Source organism: Thunnus thynnus, chromosome 8, assembly GCF_963924715.1.
Source record: "Thunnus thynnus chromosome 8, fThuThy2.1, whole genome shotgun sequence".
Lineage (NCBI taxonomy): Eukaryota > Metazoa > Chordata > Actinopteri > Scombriformes > Scombridae > Thunnus > Thunnus thynnus.
Genome location: NC_089524.1, coordinates 1,096,453 through 1,114,376, shown reverse-complemented (window position 1 = coordinate 1,114,376; position 17,924 = coordinate 1,096,453). Strand labels below are relative to the sequence as shown.

Sequence of the window (17,924 nt, the reverse complement as noted above, 5' to 3'; positions counted from 1 at the left end):
TCCTCATCTAAACATGAAGCAAGACACACGACATACTGTTGAGAAAGGTTCCGTTCCAAGGCAGGATTTATTAGTTTCAAAGCATAGTTACAAATGTCAATGAGATTTTTAATGAGGTTCTCCTACTTCTGGAACAGAACGTGGAAGTTCTGGTTTGACTTTGGCTCTCTGAACCTCCCTGTTTTATCACTCTGGCTTCAGCAATATTAAAAATGGCTGCACTTTGTCTATAGGAACCACTGGAGACAGTGTCACAGAAATAACTTTACCAGCTTTTTAAGTTGTAGCTGCTGTTTCTAAATTTCAACATGATCTAGTTAATGTAGCTAAGTTTTCATTGTTGTAAGATTAAAAGAGTTTGCACCACACAAATACTGCAGTTCTCCTGTAGTTGCAGCTCTAGATTTCTTCATAAATGTTGATCTCAGACTTTTCTCATATTCAGCTGACTTGCTTTACACTAAAAGGCTAATATGCTAGCAGTTAGCTGTATTTCTTTGATTTAAAGTGCACCAGCTGTCAGTTGTACGCAACAAGGATGAGGAACCAAATTCAGACACACAAAGGGAGAGCAGGAATTATGATCAAAAACAGGATACACCAACATGGTGAAATGTCAGAGCAGAATAATGTATTTCATATGGTAACTGGCTAAAACAAGCACGTTCCCAGTTAGTTTGTCAGCTGCAGTATTTCTCCAACCAGCCCTGTGAATAGCCACCATTGTCAGCAAGCTTCCTACACCACCTATTTTACAAGGACGCAAATATACTTTGTTTTTCTAGTTTCCAGTGTGACGGAGCCTTGAGGAAGGAAGCAGGTCACAGACTGGCAGCAGGTCAGAAACATGCAGGTAACAGACAGGTTTACTGAAGGACAAGAACATGATACTACGATGGCACCATAAAGACAACAGTCATTCCACATAGTGACATGTGCTTGTCTACATGAAACAGATTAGGCTGGAAGCTCGGTGACTAATCACAGGGCTGTTGGTGAACTGCTGCAGCTGCCAAGCTAACTACTAACTCATTATCTGGCCCAGCTGAGCTAGAACTCACAACAGTTCCCACAGCTTCTCTACTGTACAGTTTACTTCCCCCTGACTTTTTGTTCACCATTTGTACTTTACAATTGAATAGAAACTTATTGCAGAGGGAAAACAAAGCTCTCTGAGTCAATAGGTCAGTTAGTTTATTCAAAAGAAAAATGTGTACGGCAGACTCCTGTCTCATATCTGTCTGCAAACATTTTCTCTTTTGTCAAACAGTTTTTATTCTGACAGGAACTTCAATAAATGTGAACGGTGGCTAATAAGCTACAATAGCTTCCTCCATTTTGGACTCTTCAGGTCTCCGTCCCCTCAAAGGTCAGCACTTCAATGTTCAACCAAAGAGTTACTATGCTACTGTACACAGTATACTGTGTATAAGTAAATGAGGGAACACTGACCAGGTGAGTCTCAATGTCAAAACAAGTGACAGGTGTGCAGAGAAAAGCAAGGTCAGGTGACTGGCAAGGGCTGGGAAAGAAAAGCCACATAAATTGCTGTATTACAAACCCTTAACTAACCTTAATAACCTAAATAATGTTATAATATTATATAGAAAATGTTTGACGAAAAATTCAAACTACTCTTTCAAATATCAATAATGTACTTCTACAATCTCGCTCTGCCAAGTTCCTTTCAACAGTTTGTGTTTGTCTCTTTCCTGTTTGAACATGACAATACCCTGTCCCATAAGGTATTTTTAGTGGATTTGCGAGGGGACTGTTAATGAACAGCAATAGCATAATGAATATTCTGCATGATCTTTAAAAGGTAAAAACACTTTACTATAGACCAAATAATATTAATCTCCTAATTAAAGCAGCATTTCCAAACATTTTGGTTTAATTGTACCCCCTATCACAGGTTACGATTGGTGAGTTCAACCGAAGCGTGATTTTTTACTCTCAGATTGTGTCATTTTAATGGTTTTTTGGGCCCAAAAAGAATTGAGGTATCCATATCGTCATAAGACAGATGCGACAATTAGACTGTAGAGATCCTTCAGGGGGTCTTTGCCCCAAGGTTGGAAACCACTGCCTCAAAGGGCCTTTTGTCTTTCAATTAAAGATTAGAATTCAGAGATGGCTATATAGGTATTTGGTAAATGTGAACAAACCCTTAAATTATTCAGATATTCCATTAAATCACTGAATATCTGGGTTCCCACGGGTCCTTGAAATCCTTGAAAGCTTGTGACTTTGAGAAAAAAAAAATCAAGGCCTTGAAAGTTTTTGAAAGAAGACATAAATAGACATGGGTCATTAAAAATGCTTGAATTTATATATTTTGTACAAGAATAGAATATTGATTTGCTGTGCTGTGTTACAGAAGGCATGAGACCACATAATCTGTGAGCTTCTGTAAAGCCTGCTAGTTCTCATTATGAAAAGTTCTGTGTTGTAACAGTAACTAACGTCGATCTGTGTCTCAAACTATGTTATGTTGGGTCCTTGAATTTGAGGGAATTGGGCCTGGAAAGTCTTTGACAAGTCATTGAATTTGATGTTTAAGAAGGTGTGGGAACTCTGGAATATATCATAATCCCTTTATTCATAAATTACTTAATGGATTGAGCTAAAATAACACTAGACTAGTTTTTTTTTAAAGCTTTTCTTGAAAACCCAATATTTACCTTAAATTGACAATTAAGTGGTTTGTCAGATATCTAAAATTATTGTGTAAATTCAGCTTAATTTGTAAATAAAGGGATTTTTAAGTGGTTTTGTTTTTGCCTTGTCAAATTAATGGATAAATGAAGGCATCTCTGGCTACCAAACCAATCACCTTTTGTTTTTATGGGTGGATTAGGATCCATTAATGGCATTTTAAGGATTCTTATTTCATGCTGTAGCTTTCAGTTGACAGTTTGGGGAAGATCTAAGAAAATAAACATAGTAAAGAGGTAAAGAAATGGCTTTGTAAGACAGGTAAATAAATGCTGCTGAGAACTGAATTATTTTTGAGTCTGAAAACATCTGCGAGACACTTGTGCTGCCACCTGCTGGCTGAAGTATCTCATTGCAGCTGTTACTTTACAAACAAAAGATTTATTACTTTGTTTTTCTTTTCAGAGCTCCTCCATTTCTGTTGAGTATTGCATTGTGGGACACCACACTCCACTTATCATACACCTTGATTGATCGATACTGATCAGAGATGATATCCACAGAGAAACTCCAAACTTCAGTATATACAGATAATAAATAAATATGAAGATGGATATCTGAGTGTTGTTCCATCAGCACAGCTAAAGAAAGCTGCGCTTGCTTGAAAAAGCCTGGTTTGAATTAATGTCAACGTTCACTTAAGGCTCAAGCCGTTCCACTAACACGATTCAGCCGTGTCAAGTCAACGCCTAGCCAGGTGTGAATAAGCTTGCATTGTGCATGAGCATGGAGTACATAAGCAGCAGAACAGTCAATTGTTGAAAAGACGATACTATGTCACAAAAAGAAGAGAAAACTAGAGAGGTGTTCTTCTCAGCAGTGGAACAAACCTGCTAATGAAACTATATGAAGAATATAAAGGAATTGTCACCAAAAGGGCAATACTGCTGCAATTAACAAGGTGCGGGAGATGACTTGGCAAAAAATCGCTGAGAGATTAAATCTGTAAATTATAGAAGCCAATAAAAGTGGGCAGTGGTGGTCCAAAGCTTAGAGAAGTGAGCTTGTGACTGAAAGGTCATGGATTCAATACCGTGAACCAGCAGGATAAGCGCTTGTCCCTAATTGTTAGGGCCTGAGCCCAAAGGGCGAAGACCCTATTGTTTTTCGTGCGTTTGTTTCTTTCTTATTATTCTTTCTTTATTAATCCGCCACTTTAACTCTAAATTTGACCCCCTAAACATGCTCAAAAACTCACCAAATTTGGCACGCACATCAGGTCTGGTGAAAAATTTGATAAAATGTAAAAATTAACCCCGGAAGTGCCAAAATGTGCTCTCTAGCGCCACCTATGTATCTAAAACGGCCGCCACGGCCCGTAGGAATGTCGTAGAGAGATCGAACCAAAACTCAATTATTCGTCTCATCAAGACCTACAAATCATACACTGACACCCCTGATCTAAATCCAACAGGAAGTCTGCAATCAGCTTTTCAAAATAAGACTTTGCCCCAATTTTGGCCCCCGAACAAACGCTATCTCCTCCGAGGGCGTTAATGGTATCGGCTTCAAACTTTAATACATGACTTATCACACTGTGTTGAGCAAAAGTTATTAAAAACTTTGTAATAACTCGAACGGTTTAGATCTAGTAAGCCCTGAAAGTTGGAGTGCGACATTACACCTTACAATGTAAACCAATGGGGAGGCAATCTCTGGGCATGGACTTTGTGCCAAACTGGGGCATCTGGCGTCTAAACTATAAGTCCGACCACTTTCAAACCTGTATCAATGGATTCGCGACGAAAATCCCTACAAAAAAATGTGATTTTTATGTATGATTTGGCCAAAGTCATGGGATTTATGAGGATATTTCACGAGAAGCGTTCTCTAAAATCCTCCTCTCCAACTGCTCCTGGTGATGTCACTCCCTCAGTGCTGTGAAACATTCCGCAATACACACTCATTATAAAATCACAGGAGGAGCAAGAAAAGACTTTAAAACTCACACTCTAATATCTCAAAAACAATAAAAGATAGAAAACACATGTAAATTCAAGATTTGTAGGTCAAAGTCTCGTGGCTCATTTAAAGTTCAAATGAAGTTTGTATCTAAAATTATGTGGAAGCAGTAAATGTTCAAAAAGGTATGGGTTCGCTCACACTCTCCATTCAAATATATGAGTATTTTTCTGTGTCCAGCTGCAGTTACTTATTGTCTCTACACACCTGACAGTACACATGTCAATCAAACTTTCAAAATAAAAGCACACCACACTTGTAAGAAATATCCCTCATTTTTAAAAAGCGTGATCTGATCCCGACGGGCCAGAGTGCAACAGGAAGTATCATGCGTCGTTCTTTGTTGTATTACTCCTAGGAAATTTGGCCGATGCACCTGAAATTGACTAAGACAGCTAAGATGTAAGACCTTGGTGATGCTACATTGGGCAGGTCATGACCCATGACCAAACGCCGTTGCCATGGCGACACATCCTTCGCCATGAAATACGATGCTGTATTTTAGGGACAAGGGATGGGTCTACAATCACGAAACTTGGCACACATGTCTGGAGCGACACCAGTTAAAATTCTGGATAGGTCATTTGCATAGACGTGACAATATGGCTCACCAGCGCCCCCTTGAAAATTTCTAAATTGTAGCCCCGCCTTCCAGATTAACCTAGGAAAATGAAATTCGGGAGGCTTATGTATCATGTGAAGACGCACAAAAAAGCCTCTTGGAGCTGTATTGTAAGTCCTACAGGAAGTCGGCCATCTTGATAAAAGTGGTCATTTTTCGCGTTTTTTTGACCATTTCGCATACCTTGTATTTTAACAAACTCCTCCTACAGAATTCATCGTAACGACTTCAAAATCAGTGTGTGTCATCTACACCAGTGTGTGATCAAAAGTTATCAAAAATTTAGTTATCATTGAAGCGTGTGGCCGTGGCGTGGCGTTGAGTTTTGATGTTTCGCCATGACAGGCGAAATTGCTATAAGTTTAGTGTAAATGCTGGAGTCTACACCAAACTTTACATGTTTGATAAGACTCCCAGCCTGAACACGTCTAAATAGCAATATTCAGTCAGTGATGAAAACTGGCTCCATAGCGCCCCCTACGACATTTCAATGCAGCAGCCCCTGCAGCAGGCACAGTACGTGATTGAGGATGTGACGTTATTCTCCCCTTGCACTGTCTGAAAACAGCCCAGGTCAGGGGACATCTATATGCCCGTGACAGAAGCCCTTCACCAGCGCTGCGCCCTGACATACGCAAGGGTGCGAAGGCCCGTTCAACGCTGCTTGCAGCTTTAATTTTATCTTCATTTGTTCATAAATTAACATTAAGATCACTGTCTGAGGCTATATTATCAGTAGACTAGATAATATCAGATGTGTGTTTAACATTATGGTGTAGGAAACTTAGGAGAACTAACTTACCTACTACATACTCAGCTACTCTTGAACACATTTTCTCTTTCGCAGGATGTCCGTTCGATTAACAAGCATCATCTAAAGTTAAAAATTAAGAGGTTGCAGTTGGAGATGAAGAAACTGGAGAAGGATATAAGTACAGTGGAAACCGCTTATAGTGATCACGTCTGTCCGGGTCAAATATGATTGTAAGCAGATAATTACTATAGCCGATTTTTTTCTTTATTTCTCATGCAGAATACCATCTAATTGAAATTTGTACGTTTATTAGCCGACATGAATTTTATTGACTGTTTCATAATGCAGTACATCTGTTTCAAACGCAGTGTGCGCACATTTTTGAAGAGGCGGGTTCTGACTTTTGTTAACGACAAGTTCCTACTTTTCCCCGGTGGCAGAACGGGCGAAGAGAGCAGTGATCCTTTCCTTAGATGTCTTTCTCCCTTTTACTGTCATTAGCTTCGAGGAGACTACGTTTGTCAGTGAGAGAAAATTACTTTCTATTTCCCATCATCATTTCAATGTGCACACAGAACCAGCCTCAGGTGGACAATAATAGTGCTGCGGCCACTTATCATGGGAGTAAAGTACAAACAAGAGAATGACCATAGTTTTAAAAATGTTTTGCCATATGTTGTCATGTATGGAGAGACCCAACATGAACACTGAAAGCAGACTAATAGATTACTACAGGCAAATTACTTGAACAGCATAAATTTTGTATGCCAAGCTTTTTGATCCATATTAGCAGCTGATCACTGTAACTGTGATCACTGTAAGAAGTTTCCACTGTATGCATTTAAACACAGCAGAACATAATTGTTTGGACTTTATTTTCTTTTTGTCTTCACAGCTTGAACAAAATGAGTGAATTAATAAATAAATAAATAAATTAAACTTCAAACTAACGTTGGCACACTTTTATTTCTTAAATTACAAATGCAAAGCTTTTAAATAAAAGGTTTCACCCCAACACAGAAGTGACCATGAATAAAATGGTGATTAACTGAAATAGGTATGTTTGTTAAGGTCCCTCACAGTTCTTCATCTTATGTTTCTGATGTTACGGACTAGTCAAGTCTAGGGGATTCAGTATCAATGAACCAATACTAGTCCTAACCTGGAGGGTGTGGAAAGGAGAAAACTAGGGAGAAATCAGCGAAAGACGGACTGGTTTCCAGTGGTAGAGATAGACAGTCTGGAGGTGGGTTACCTTATCGGGTTGCCACGCCGACTAGCAGTGCAAGTCCCTCCGACTCGGCCTCGACAGCTCTGGCGTTGCTCTCGTGAGCCGCGAGCTCCTTCTGGCGGTTCAGTTCAGGTTTTGGTGGTTGGGGGATGGGTCCCCGAAGAACAAAACTGGTTTTACTCAAGGGTCCGGGTGCAGGAGAGGTGTGAAGCTGTACGGTCTCGAACTTCTACAAAGGACGTCTCTCTGGGCTTTAACTCACTTCGTATCACTTTCAAAGGTTCGCGCTTTCCCAGCTGAGCGGCCTCACATTACTCCAGTGGTTGCGCGCGCACCTCACCGTGGCGTCCTTTTATCCACCCGCAGCTTAACCACACCCCCTTGTTATCTTCTCAATGAAAACCAGTCCAGTTTAAGAAAGGGAAAGGAAGAAAGAGGAACTATAAACCCCGCCCCCTTTACTCCTAACATTCCTCCCCCCTTACAACAAAAAAAAAAAACCCATCTGGATTCCACCTATGTTTTTTTTTTCTATTTTATTTAATTTAATTTTTTTTTTTTTTTTTTTTTTTTAGCATTTCCTCTTTTCTTAAAAACAACAATGTACACATCACATTAGCACACTCATTACTGGCATGTCTAGTCTCTGACCCTTAGTATAAAAGGTATCTTATCACTAGTGACATGACTAACGTCTACTCTGGAGTTATGCCTATAAATGTGAAAGACTATACCAATGTATAATGTAATCAGTCTCTTGACTCCAATACACATGCATTACTATAAACACTGCACTCACGGCTTTTCACCACATGTTCATCCCCTTGACAGGGTGTCGGCGCTAACATTTTCTTTGCCTGGTAAATGCACTACTGTCAAGTTGTACGGTTGCAAAATTAAACTCCAACGGAACACTCTCTGACTGGACGTTTTGAACTTGGCTAGAAATGTCAATGGGTTGTGGTCAGTTAGAACCACCAGATCACCTCCAGCACTACAGACATACACCTCAAAGTGTTGAACTGCCAGAACTAGAGCCAGGGCCTCCTTCTCAATGGTAGAATAACGTTTCTGATGGCGATTCAATTTTTTAGAGAAGTAGGCAACCGGCCTATCTATCCCTGACACATCAGTCTGCAGTAACACTGCCCCCACTCCAACATCACAAGCATCCACTGCCAGCTTGAATGGGACAGAGAAGTCCGGAGCCACCAATACTGGTTCACTAGCTAGTATAGCTTTAACCATTTCCAGTGCTTTCTGACAGTCTGCCGACCAGCTAAACCTCACTCCCTTCTTCAGCAAGTTTGTTAGTGGTGTTGTCACCGCTGCGAAGTTGGGGACAAACCGCCTATAAAATCCACACATGCCTAAAAGGCGCATTAGCTGACGTTTCGTTTTTGGAACAGGCATGTCTAAAATGGCCTGCACCTTGGCAGTCCTTGGCCTCACTGAACCTTGACCAACCTGGTGCCCCAAGTATGTGACCTGCCCCTTTCCAATCTCACACTTGGGCAAGTTGACTACCAACCCTGCTTGCTCAAGCCGTTCAAACAACTGTCTCATATGTTGCACGTGATCAGACCATGAAGAGCTATAGCAAACCACATCATCTAAATAGGTTACAGTGTTCTGTAATCCGGAGGTTACCAGATTCATTAACCTCTGAAAGGTTGCTGGCGCGTTCTTCATGCCAAACGGGAGAGCTCGACAGCGATACAAACATTCCTGCGTCACAAAGGCAGATACCTCTTTTGCCCTTTCTGTCAACGGCACTTGCCAGTAGCCTTTTAACAAGTCAAACTTTGAGACATACTCTGCCTTGCCGATCTTATCAATGCAGTCTTCTAACCTGGGTATGGGATACGCGTCAGTTTTAGTAACATTATTAACCTTTCGGTAATCAATGCAAGGTCGTACGCTTAAATCAGGCTTGGGAACAGGGACTAAGGGAGAACTCCATTCACTTGAGCCCTGTTCAATGACACCAATTTCTTCCATATAAATCAACTCTGACTTCACCTGAGCCCATTTTTGTGGGTTAATGCGGTACGGATGTTGCTTAATGGGGGTTGCCTCACCAGTGTCTACATCATGGGTTATTAACTTCGTCAAGCCAGGGGTATCTTTAAACAAAGAACTATACTGGTCCACTAGATGTACTACATCCTCTCTCTGCTCTGTAGTGAGGTAACTGAGTGACTCTCTGAGATTGGCCAGGGCGCTGGAATTCTTCAGCCTAGCTGTAACAGGCTCCACTGACCCAACATCATCATCCTCACTTGTCTCCTCTTCCACAGCAACTTGAGAGGTTATACACACGGTGGACGAAGTGTCACGGGTATAATAAGGTTTCAAGAGATTGATGTGACATACTCTTGATTTGTGCCTCCGGTCGGGGGTCTCAACAACATAATTGCAAGCACCCACTTTCTTGATAACCTTATATGGACCATAGAATTTCACCCCTAGCTTATCTCCACCCATGGGCAACAAAACCAGAACCTGGTCCCCTGCCTTGAAGGTACGTTTCACTGCCTTCTTGTCATACTGAGCCTTCATCTTTCCCTTAGCTGCTTCCAAGTTACTCCTGGCCAAGTCACAAGCTGTATGCAGCCGGTCCTTGAAGGATGCTACATACTGCAAAACTCCACTGGGAGTGTCTGTCTGCCCGGCGGACTGCAACAGTTGTTCTTTCACCATCCTCAGCGGTCCTCTCACTTGATGTCCATAAACCAACTCGAAAGGGCTAAAACCTGTAGCCTCATTCACAGAGTCTCTGATAGCGAACAATAGAAATGGCATAGCTACATCCCAGTCATTTGAGTAACCAACACAATAGGTTTTAATCATAGACTTTAAAGTCTGGTGGTACCTCTCGATTGCACCTTGGGACTGAGGATGATAGGCAGATGACATAATTTGTTTAATTCCCAGCTCATGCATCACTTCCTGAAATGCACCAGAAGTGAAGTTGGACCCACGATCATGTTGGACTTCTAGTGGTAAACCTACCCTAGAAAAGAAATGGAGCAAAGCCTCCACTATGACCCTGGTTTTAATTGACTTCAATGGCACAGCCTCTGGAAACCTCGTAGAAACATCCATAATAGTCAGGAGGTACTCATTCCCTTTCTTAGTTTTTGGCAAAGGGCCAACACAATCAATCATTACCCTTGAAAAGGGTTCCTCCATGACCGGTAGAGGGCAGAGGGGAGCAGCTGGAATGGTCTGGTTGGGCTTGCCTACAACCTGACAAGCATGACAACTACGACAGTACGACACCACGTCCTTATGCATTTTGGGCCAGTAGAAATGTCTGCTGATTTTCTCCTGAGTTTTCCGGATGCCTAAATGACCAGCCATGGATACTTCATGGGCTAAACGCAGGACTTCCTCCCTAAAACTCTCAGGCAGCACAACTTGAGTCCTAACGGTCCATGTCTCCTCAGCAGGACGATCACGAGGCCGCCATTTCCTCAACAGGACTCCATCTTGGATAAAGAAGCCTTCAGCTACCTCTTTCATGTCCTCAGCACTAGCAGCTGTCTGTCTCAATGGAGCTACAGAAGGATCCTTTTCCTGCTCTAATATGAGGGCTTCCCGAGTGAACTGAGAGCAAGGTGACACTTCAGCTAGCCTAGCGAAAAAGGTATCAGCCAACCCACCAGACAGTTCTTCCTGCTCGCTGGAATTTCCTTTTTCAGCAGCCAGAGCCTGAGCACGTGTCACCACACAAGCTGTAAACACCTCGGGGTGTTCTCTTTCCAAAGCCATGGTCTCTGGGACTTCACAAGGTTTCTCACACACAACTGGTGTCACGCAAACCTGAGTACCGGCCAAATCATTTCCCAACACAAAGGCAACCCCTTCAACTGGCAAGAAAGGTACAATGCCGACCACTACCGGCCCATTTACAATGTTAGACTCCAGAAATATCCGGTGCAAAGGAGCACTAATAAAACCACCTCCCACACCCTTCACTGGGGTAGAAGCTTTTAAATAGGTGGCGGGCGAGAGATCTATAATACCCTGAACCAATAAGGACTGTGTGGCCCCTGTGTCCCTCAGGATGGATATAGGGACCATTTCCCTATCAGGTGCCCCAGAAACAGCCCCCCTTGACACAAAACCTTCAAACCCCTTTGCTACTGGGCAGGATGGCAGGTTCACGCTGTCCACTTCACAAAGACCAATCTGTGGGTGGGCATTTATCAACCCCACAACTTTCTCGTCCCCATTTCTTCTCCTGAGACCAGGACAACTGGACTTTATATGGCCAGGCTTTTTGCAATAATGACAGATGACATCACTTCTAGGAATGAAAGGCTTCTCATACCTTTTCCCTGGTCCTTGAGACCGCAGGGAGGGAAGAGTAGGCTTAACCACGCTAGCCTCTGTAGGCCTGTCAGTGGTAGCCTGCCTCCTATCCTGTCTGCCAACCTTGCTTTTCCAAGGCGCCTCTCTGTGCGTTAACTCATAAGAATCCGCTGCCATAGCAGCTCCTCTCAGCTCTGTAACGCCCCTCTCATTTAGATGTATTTCCATGTGCCGGGGTAAACTGGTTTTAAACTGCTCCACTAGTATAAGTTGTCGCAACTCTTGAAAGGTATGTGTGTTGGTACTTGCTAACCACCTGTCAAACACAACTTCCTGTTGCCTAGCCAAATCAAGGAAAGTCTCACCTTGTTTCCGCTGCAGAGACCTGAACCTCTGTCGGTAGGCTTCTGGCACCACCTCATAGGCTGCCAAAACCACCTTCCTCACAGCATCATAGTCTCGGCTGTCAGATGCATCTAAGGCTGCATAAGCTTCTTGAGCTTTACCCTCAAGTACACTCTGGATAAGCAGCGTCCACCTATTCTCAGGCCACTCTAGCTCTTTGGCAACTTTTTCAAAAGCTTCGAAGAAAGAGGCCACATCATCACCGTTAAACTTTGGCATGAGTCTTAAACAGCTGGAAACATCAAAACGAGCCTCGTGCTTACGTTGTAGGACACTGTGGTTAGCTTTAAGCTTCTCTTGCTCCAATGCCAACCTTGCCAATTCAAGTTTCTGCTCTTGCTCTCTTGCTGCCATTTTTGCCAACTCAAGTTGAAACATCCGCTCCCCCTCTCTCGCTCTTTCTCTCTCTCTCTCCTCCCTCTCTCTCTCCTGTACCGGATCATGCAGGTGTAACGCTGATATGAGAGTCTCCACAATTTCTGGCTTTCTAGCCTCTGGATTTATCTCGACCTCACAATATTGAGCTACCGCAAGCAAATCTTCTTTTCTAAGCTTACGCAACTCATTTCGCCCAAAATCGCTCCCACAAAACTCTTCCACTCTGAAAGTAGCCATAGTCACCCGTTAGTGAGCGCTCACCGGTGGGGGTAACCAAAGGAGACAAGGGCCTCGCAAAAATTACCTCTAAGGTAACTTATCAGATGGCCATAAACTAAACGTATAACCTGTTAACAGGAGGTAGCTCATAGGTCACTCTATTCTCAGAGATCAATGCACCCTCAAGTCGCACACAGCGCTCCTGACACTGCTACTTACACACGGACCGCAAACCAATGCACCCGTAAGTCGCACACAGCGCTTATGACAATACAACTTACGGACGGACCACAAACCAATGCACCCTTAAGTCGCACCCAGCGCTTATGACAATACAACTTACGGACGGAGCACAAACCAATACACCCTTACGCCGCGCACAGCAGCAAAACACCAGCCGTCAACCAACCCGCTAAGCCACACTGTTATCGTCAACTTACAGACCTATCCTCGTTTTTAACCTCGACACACCCGATAAATTTCTTTAACCTTTCGTCTAGCTAGCTGAGTTTTACATACATACACAACCATCTGTTTAAAACGAGTCTGGCACCGAGCAGCTGTTCTGCCCGTAGCTGTATGTCCATGGCCTACTTCTAAACCTAGCAACATACAACTTTTCCCGAGCTGAATCCAACTCACTTGTGCCTCTTCCCGCAAACAGAATGCTTGGATGTAACTCACTAACTGAACTCTAATCGCTTCGAATCCATATCCCGGACGAGCCTCCCAAATTATGTTACGGACTAGTCAAGTCTAGGGGATTCAGTATCAATGAACCAATACTAGTCCTAACCTGGAGGGTGTGGAAAGGAGAAAACTAGGGAGAAATCAGCGAAAGACGGACTGGTTTCCAGTGGTAGAGATAGACAGTCTGGAGGTGGGTTACCTTATCGGGTTGCCACGCCGACTAGCAGTGCAAGTCCCTCCGACTCGGCCTCGACAGCTCTGGCGTTGCTCTCGTGAGCCGCGAGCTCCTTCTGGCGGTTCAGTTCAGGTTTTGGTGGTTGGGGGATGGGTCCCCGAAGAACAAAACTGGTTTTACTCAAGGGTCCGGGTGCAGGAGAGGTGTGAAGCTGTACGGTCTCGAACTTCTACAAAGGACGTCTCTCTGGGCTTTAACTCACTTCGTATCACTTTCAAAGGTTCGCGCTTTCCCAGCTGAGCGGCCTCACATTACTCCAGTGGTTGCGCGCGCACCTCACCGTGGCGTCCTTTTATCCACCCGCAGCTTAACCACACCCCCTTGTTATCTTCTCAATGAAAACCAGTCCAGTTTAAGAAAGGGAAAGGAAGAAAGAGGAACTATAAACCCCGCCCCCTTTACTCCTAACACTGAACACACACGACAAAAGTGATGTGAGTGTGAAAAGAAACTTGACAGAATCATCTTTTGGGAGTCTGTTTCCACCCGTTGGACATTCTTTGACACACAGCTAAATTAAGCTTGACAGTTAACCTGCCATGGAGCAGGTTAGTTCTGTGGTATAAGTTGCCATGGTTACTGAGCAGGGAATCACATAAGCCCCCCCACTCTCTAAAAAAATCTAAACTTATCGTAAATATTTATATTACTCTTGGATAATTCTTAATTTATTCCGTGAGATGCTTTGGCAAAACAACAATCTTGTCCGAACTTGGTGTACTTGGTAGTGAGAAAGGCCTATAATCTTTACACACATATGGGACATGAGAGTCAGTCTCTGCTGCCATCTTGTGGACAGACTCAGTATGAGCTGTCTGCTGCAGAAATAAGAAATAAGAAATTATAAGAATAATGTACCTTTAAAATAAACTCAGATGGCGTGTGCTGATGGTCCAGTGGTTAGGCAAAAAGTCAGATTCACAGATATCCACAGCAAAGAACACAGATTCAATCACATATGGCTCATTTATACACAAAGACAGAAAAAATAACTACAATAAAAATAGATGTTATACATGAAGCTGAAGCTTGACACAGAGTAAAAACGCTGCAAGTTCATTTATTTCCACAGATGTTTCTGCAGTCAGAATTTGGTTTTTGTTTCCCACCACCCTCCCTTCAGAAGTCTATAAAACTTCTCAAACCAACCAGCGTTACAGAATGTTTTACACAAAACTAACACAAACATACAGGAAGAAAATAAACCAGTAAAACAGACATTAGATTCAAATTTAAGATGTACAGCATATAAAACAAAAATAACTGATAGATCAGTGGATAAAAATGAGTTTTAAGAAGTGATTTAAAGGAAGATAATGACTGAGCTCCTCAAACAGGTTGATCCAGAGCCCTGACAGCAAAGACCAGGATCCGTATTTGTTAGTATGACTTTTATCTGACCCTATGTATGTTACTGATTTTGGGTGTTGGACATGTGACATAAACATTCCAGAGTCTGCATGTCACCTTAGGTAATATGGTATAGCCCTTCTGGGGGGCCTTTTAAATACAAATAATGGGTCCATGGTCAAGTTTGGAGCTGTTCCAGATGCGGTATGTTATGATACATAGTATGTTGTGAGGTAGCTGTCAATCACTTCATGGATGGCCCCCAATTGAATTAATGTAAAACCTATGTTATTCATATAATAAGATACAGATGTGTAACCCTATATAAGTTGTGCACCAACAGTGGTACGGTGCCCAGACCATCTTTGTATATGGAATGGACCCGATGGCCATCGTCTAATAAACGTCTTCAAAATAAGAACTTCGCCAGCTCTTCCTTTGAACGATATCATCACACATCCTTCCTTTCAGTATTTATCTGTGCTGATAATCAGCACTAATTCATTTCCCACCACTCAGTGTCAAGTTATAGAAAAACAAGCTGCATTCATGCAAATTGTGGCTTTATTGGTTTAATGATTCATTAGTTTTAAACTGCGGATGGCAGAGATATATTTAAAGGAGCTGTAAGGACACATGAGTTGGACAGTGGAGAAGATAAATTTCATGTTTTTCAAGTTGTGCCCACAGTCAGTTTGCATTATCGCTGTGTGCAGTGTTGTACAATACATGCAAAATGCTGCACTGATGTAGAAAAAAAGATGTAAAGGATGCGATTGGATAGGGCTGGATCACTCAGCTGGATGACATGATCTCACCTATAAGTTTAAATTATATAGTTACTGTTAAAGCCACCTGCTTGGCTTACCTACATATAAAAGCTAGATACCTTTAATATTTACACAGAACAACTCTGAAATATAATCTGGAGCCATGAAGAGCCTTTAAAAGTAATCAATAAAATCTTTACAATCAATCCTAAAACAAACAGGTGACCAGTGAAGTGATGATGGAAATGGAGTTATACGATCTCTTTTCCTGGTGTTAGTTCAAAGTCTGACAGCAGCAGTGTTCTGTGCTACTTACATATATATATTATTTTAATATGATTTTAATGGTGAAAACAGGATTGGACGAGCTGTTGATATGATCATCAAAACTTAGACTGGAATCAAAAAATACAAAGTTTTTCACCACAGGCTTGATGTTGTTATCAAGAGAACCAAGATATGACTTGACCTGTGCATGCAGGTTTTCTGGACCAAAGATAAATTCTTTCAGAATTTAACCTAATGAAATTTGTGGACATCCAATTTGTCACATCTGAGCCTGTATTTATTAAGCATCTCAGAGCAGGAAATCACTCCAAACTGGCCAAAAATAATCAGAGTGATGCATGGTCTTGGTCTTACTTTCAGGAGAAAAAGCGTTTTATCAACTCTCCAAACTTGGTAAATGATTCCTATCTCTGCCGATATTTCGGAGCTGCAGATGGAGTTCAGGCAGAAATATTCCCTGGGAGGAGAGATGTTTTGGGAACCCTTGATGACACTGAGCTTATTAAAAGATTGTTTGGACTAAAACAGAATCATTTGTGAGACTGACTTTGTGTGTGATGCAGAGGAGAACACATGATGTTTCTACAGAACATCATTTAAATAAATACAGAATGTCCTCTCAATGTTACACTTTATCATAACAGGGAAAATGCAGCTGTGCAACAGTGACAATTCTGTCAGAACCGACAGTGATGGAAGTCATGAATCAAACTTTGATCTGGCTTAATATACGTCGTAAAGATAATGAGCATGACGAGGGTCCTCAGTTACAGCCCACTAAAACTTTTATTTGAAAATAATCAAGTCAGCTGCATAATGAAGGATATCTCAACTTCATTACAACAGCTCAAATATTTTATAGGCTTATTTTTTATTTAGGCTACTTCAAACAACAGCAGAGCTACAGCCTGATATTTGAGAGAGGAGGATGCACCTTAACAATATATGTTTCTATTGTTACAATGTATTTACCTTCATGTAGAGGACAGAAGTTAACTTGGGGTGAAGTTGAAAGAGGAATTGGACAGTGGAAGAGATGATGTTCTTCATGGAGAGGGTTTGCAACATGTGTCTGTGCAATATGTGCAAGATGCAGCACTATTACAGGCTGTGAAACCATGTGGCTGAACCAAGATCATTTCACACAGCTGAGTGAAATGACCACTTATCTTAATTAACATATAGGCTACATTTATTTCTTAGGCTTTCTTTACAGTTTGTAAATATCATCTTGAATGATCATCTGAATTCTGGCATCATAGGTTTGTTACATAACCTTGGTAAATTACCTACCTATACACATAATATACCAAATTACCACTGTTTAATATTTCCAGCTGAGACTGTGAGGAAACTACAACACCTCATTATTATTTCTATTTTGCTGCTCTGACTGTGGTAAAACAACAACTCCCTCTCTCCCAGGAGTAATCCTTCTCCTGTAATCCATCCTGCTGAGAGTAAAAAGTAAATTCTCTTCTGCTTCATTAATTAGTTTTAGTCCTTGTTAACTCAGTGTGATTCTGAGGCACTTGATAAATATAGGCCCAGGGTCAGAGTCAGATTTATAACACCTGTGTTTTTTATCTTTTTAGCATCAAACAGCTTATGTATATCAAATCTATAAAGTGGTCAGTTAAGAGACTTAAGTGAAGATGACAAAATCCAGATCCAGACTCCGGTCCAGATGGATCATCAGGATACAGTTGATCCTCTCTCAACACACACTCCTGGACGTTCACTCACACTCTTACAGATATCATCAATTCCAGCTGATGAGAGAAGAAGAAACAACAGAGGTCATAAATCAGTGTTTACTGAGACTCACTTCATCAGCTGTCAGTCAGTGATGCAGTACATCCAGTATAAAGAGCAGTAGGGACTTCAGTCCTGTTCAGACCAGAAGTGGAACAGCTGTGCAGCGTAGCCTGCTTCCTTTCAGCTCTCATGTTAATGTGTTGGAGTGAACACACTGAGCTCCA

General features: G+C 42.0%; 1 protein-coding gene across 5 annotated transcripts in view; it reads right to left on the bottom strand.

Moving 5' to 3' along the window:
• Positions 1–14,168: 14,168 nt before the first annotated feature.
• Positions 14,169–17,924, bottom strand: part of LOC137187237 (NACHT, LRR and PYD domains-containing protein 12-like) — a 28,511-nt gene continuing 24,755 nt past the window's right edge. For all 5 annotated transcript variants that reach the window (XM_067596002.1, XM_067596001.1, XM_067596000.1 and 2 more), the window contains one exon: positions 14,169–17,714. In XM_067596002.1, the coding sequence (XP_067452103.1) occupies positions 17,705–17,714 (10 nt within the window). In that variant the 3' untranslated portion in view covers positions 14,169–17,704. The remainder of the gene's footprint in view (positions 17,715–17,924) is intronic.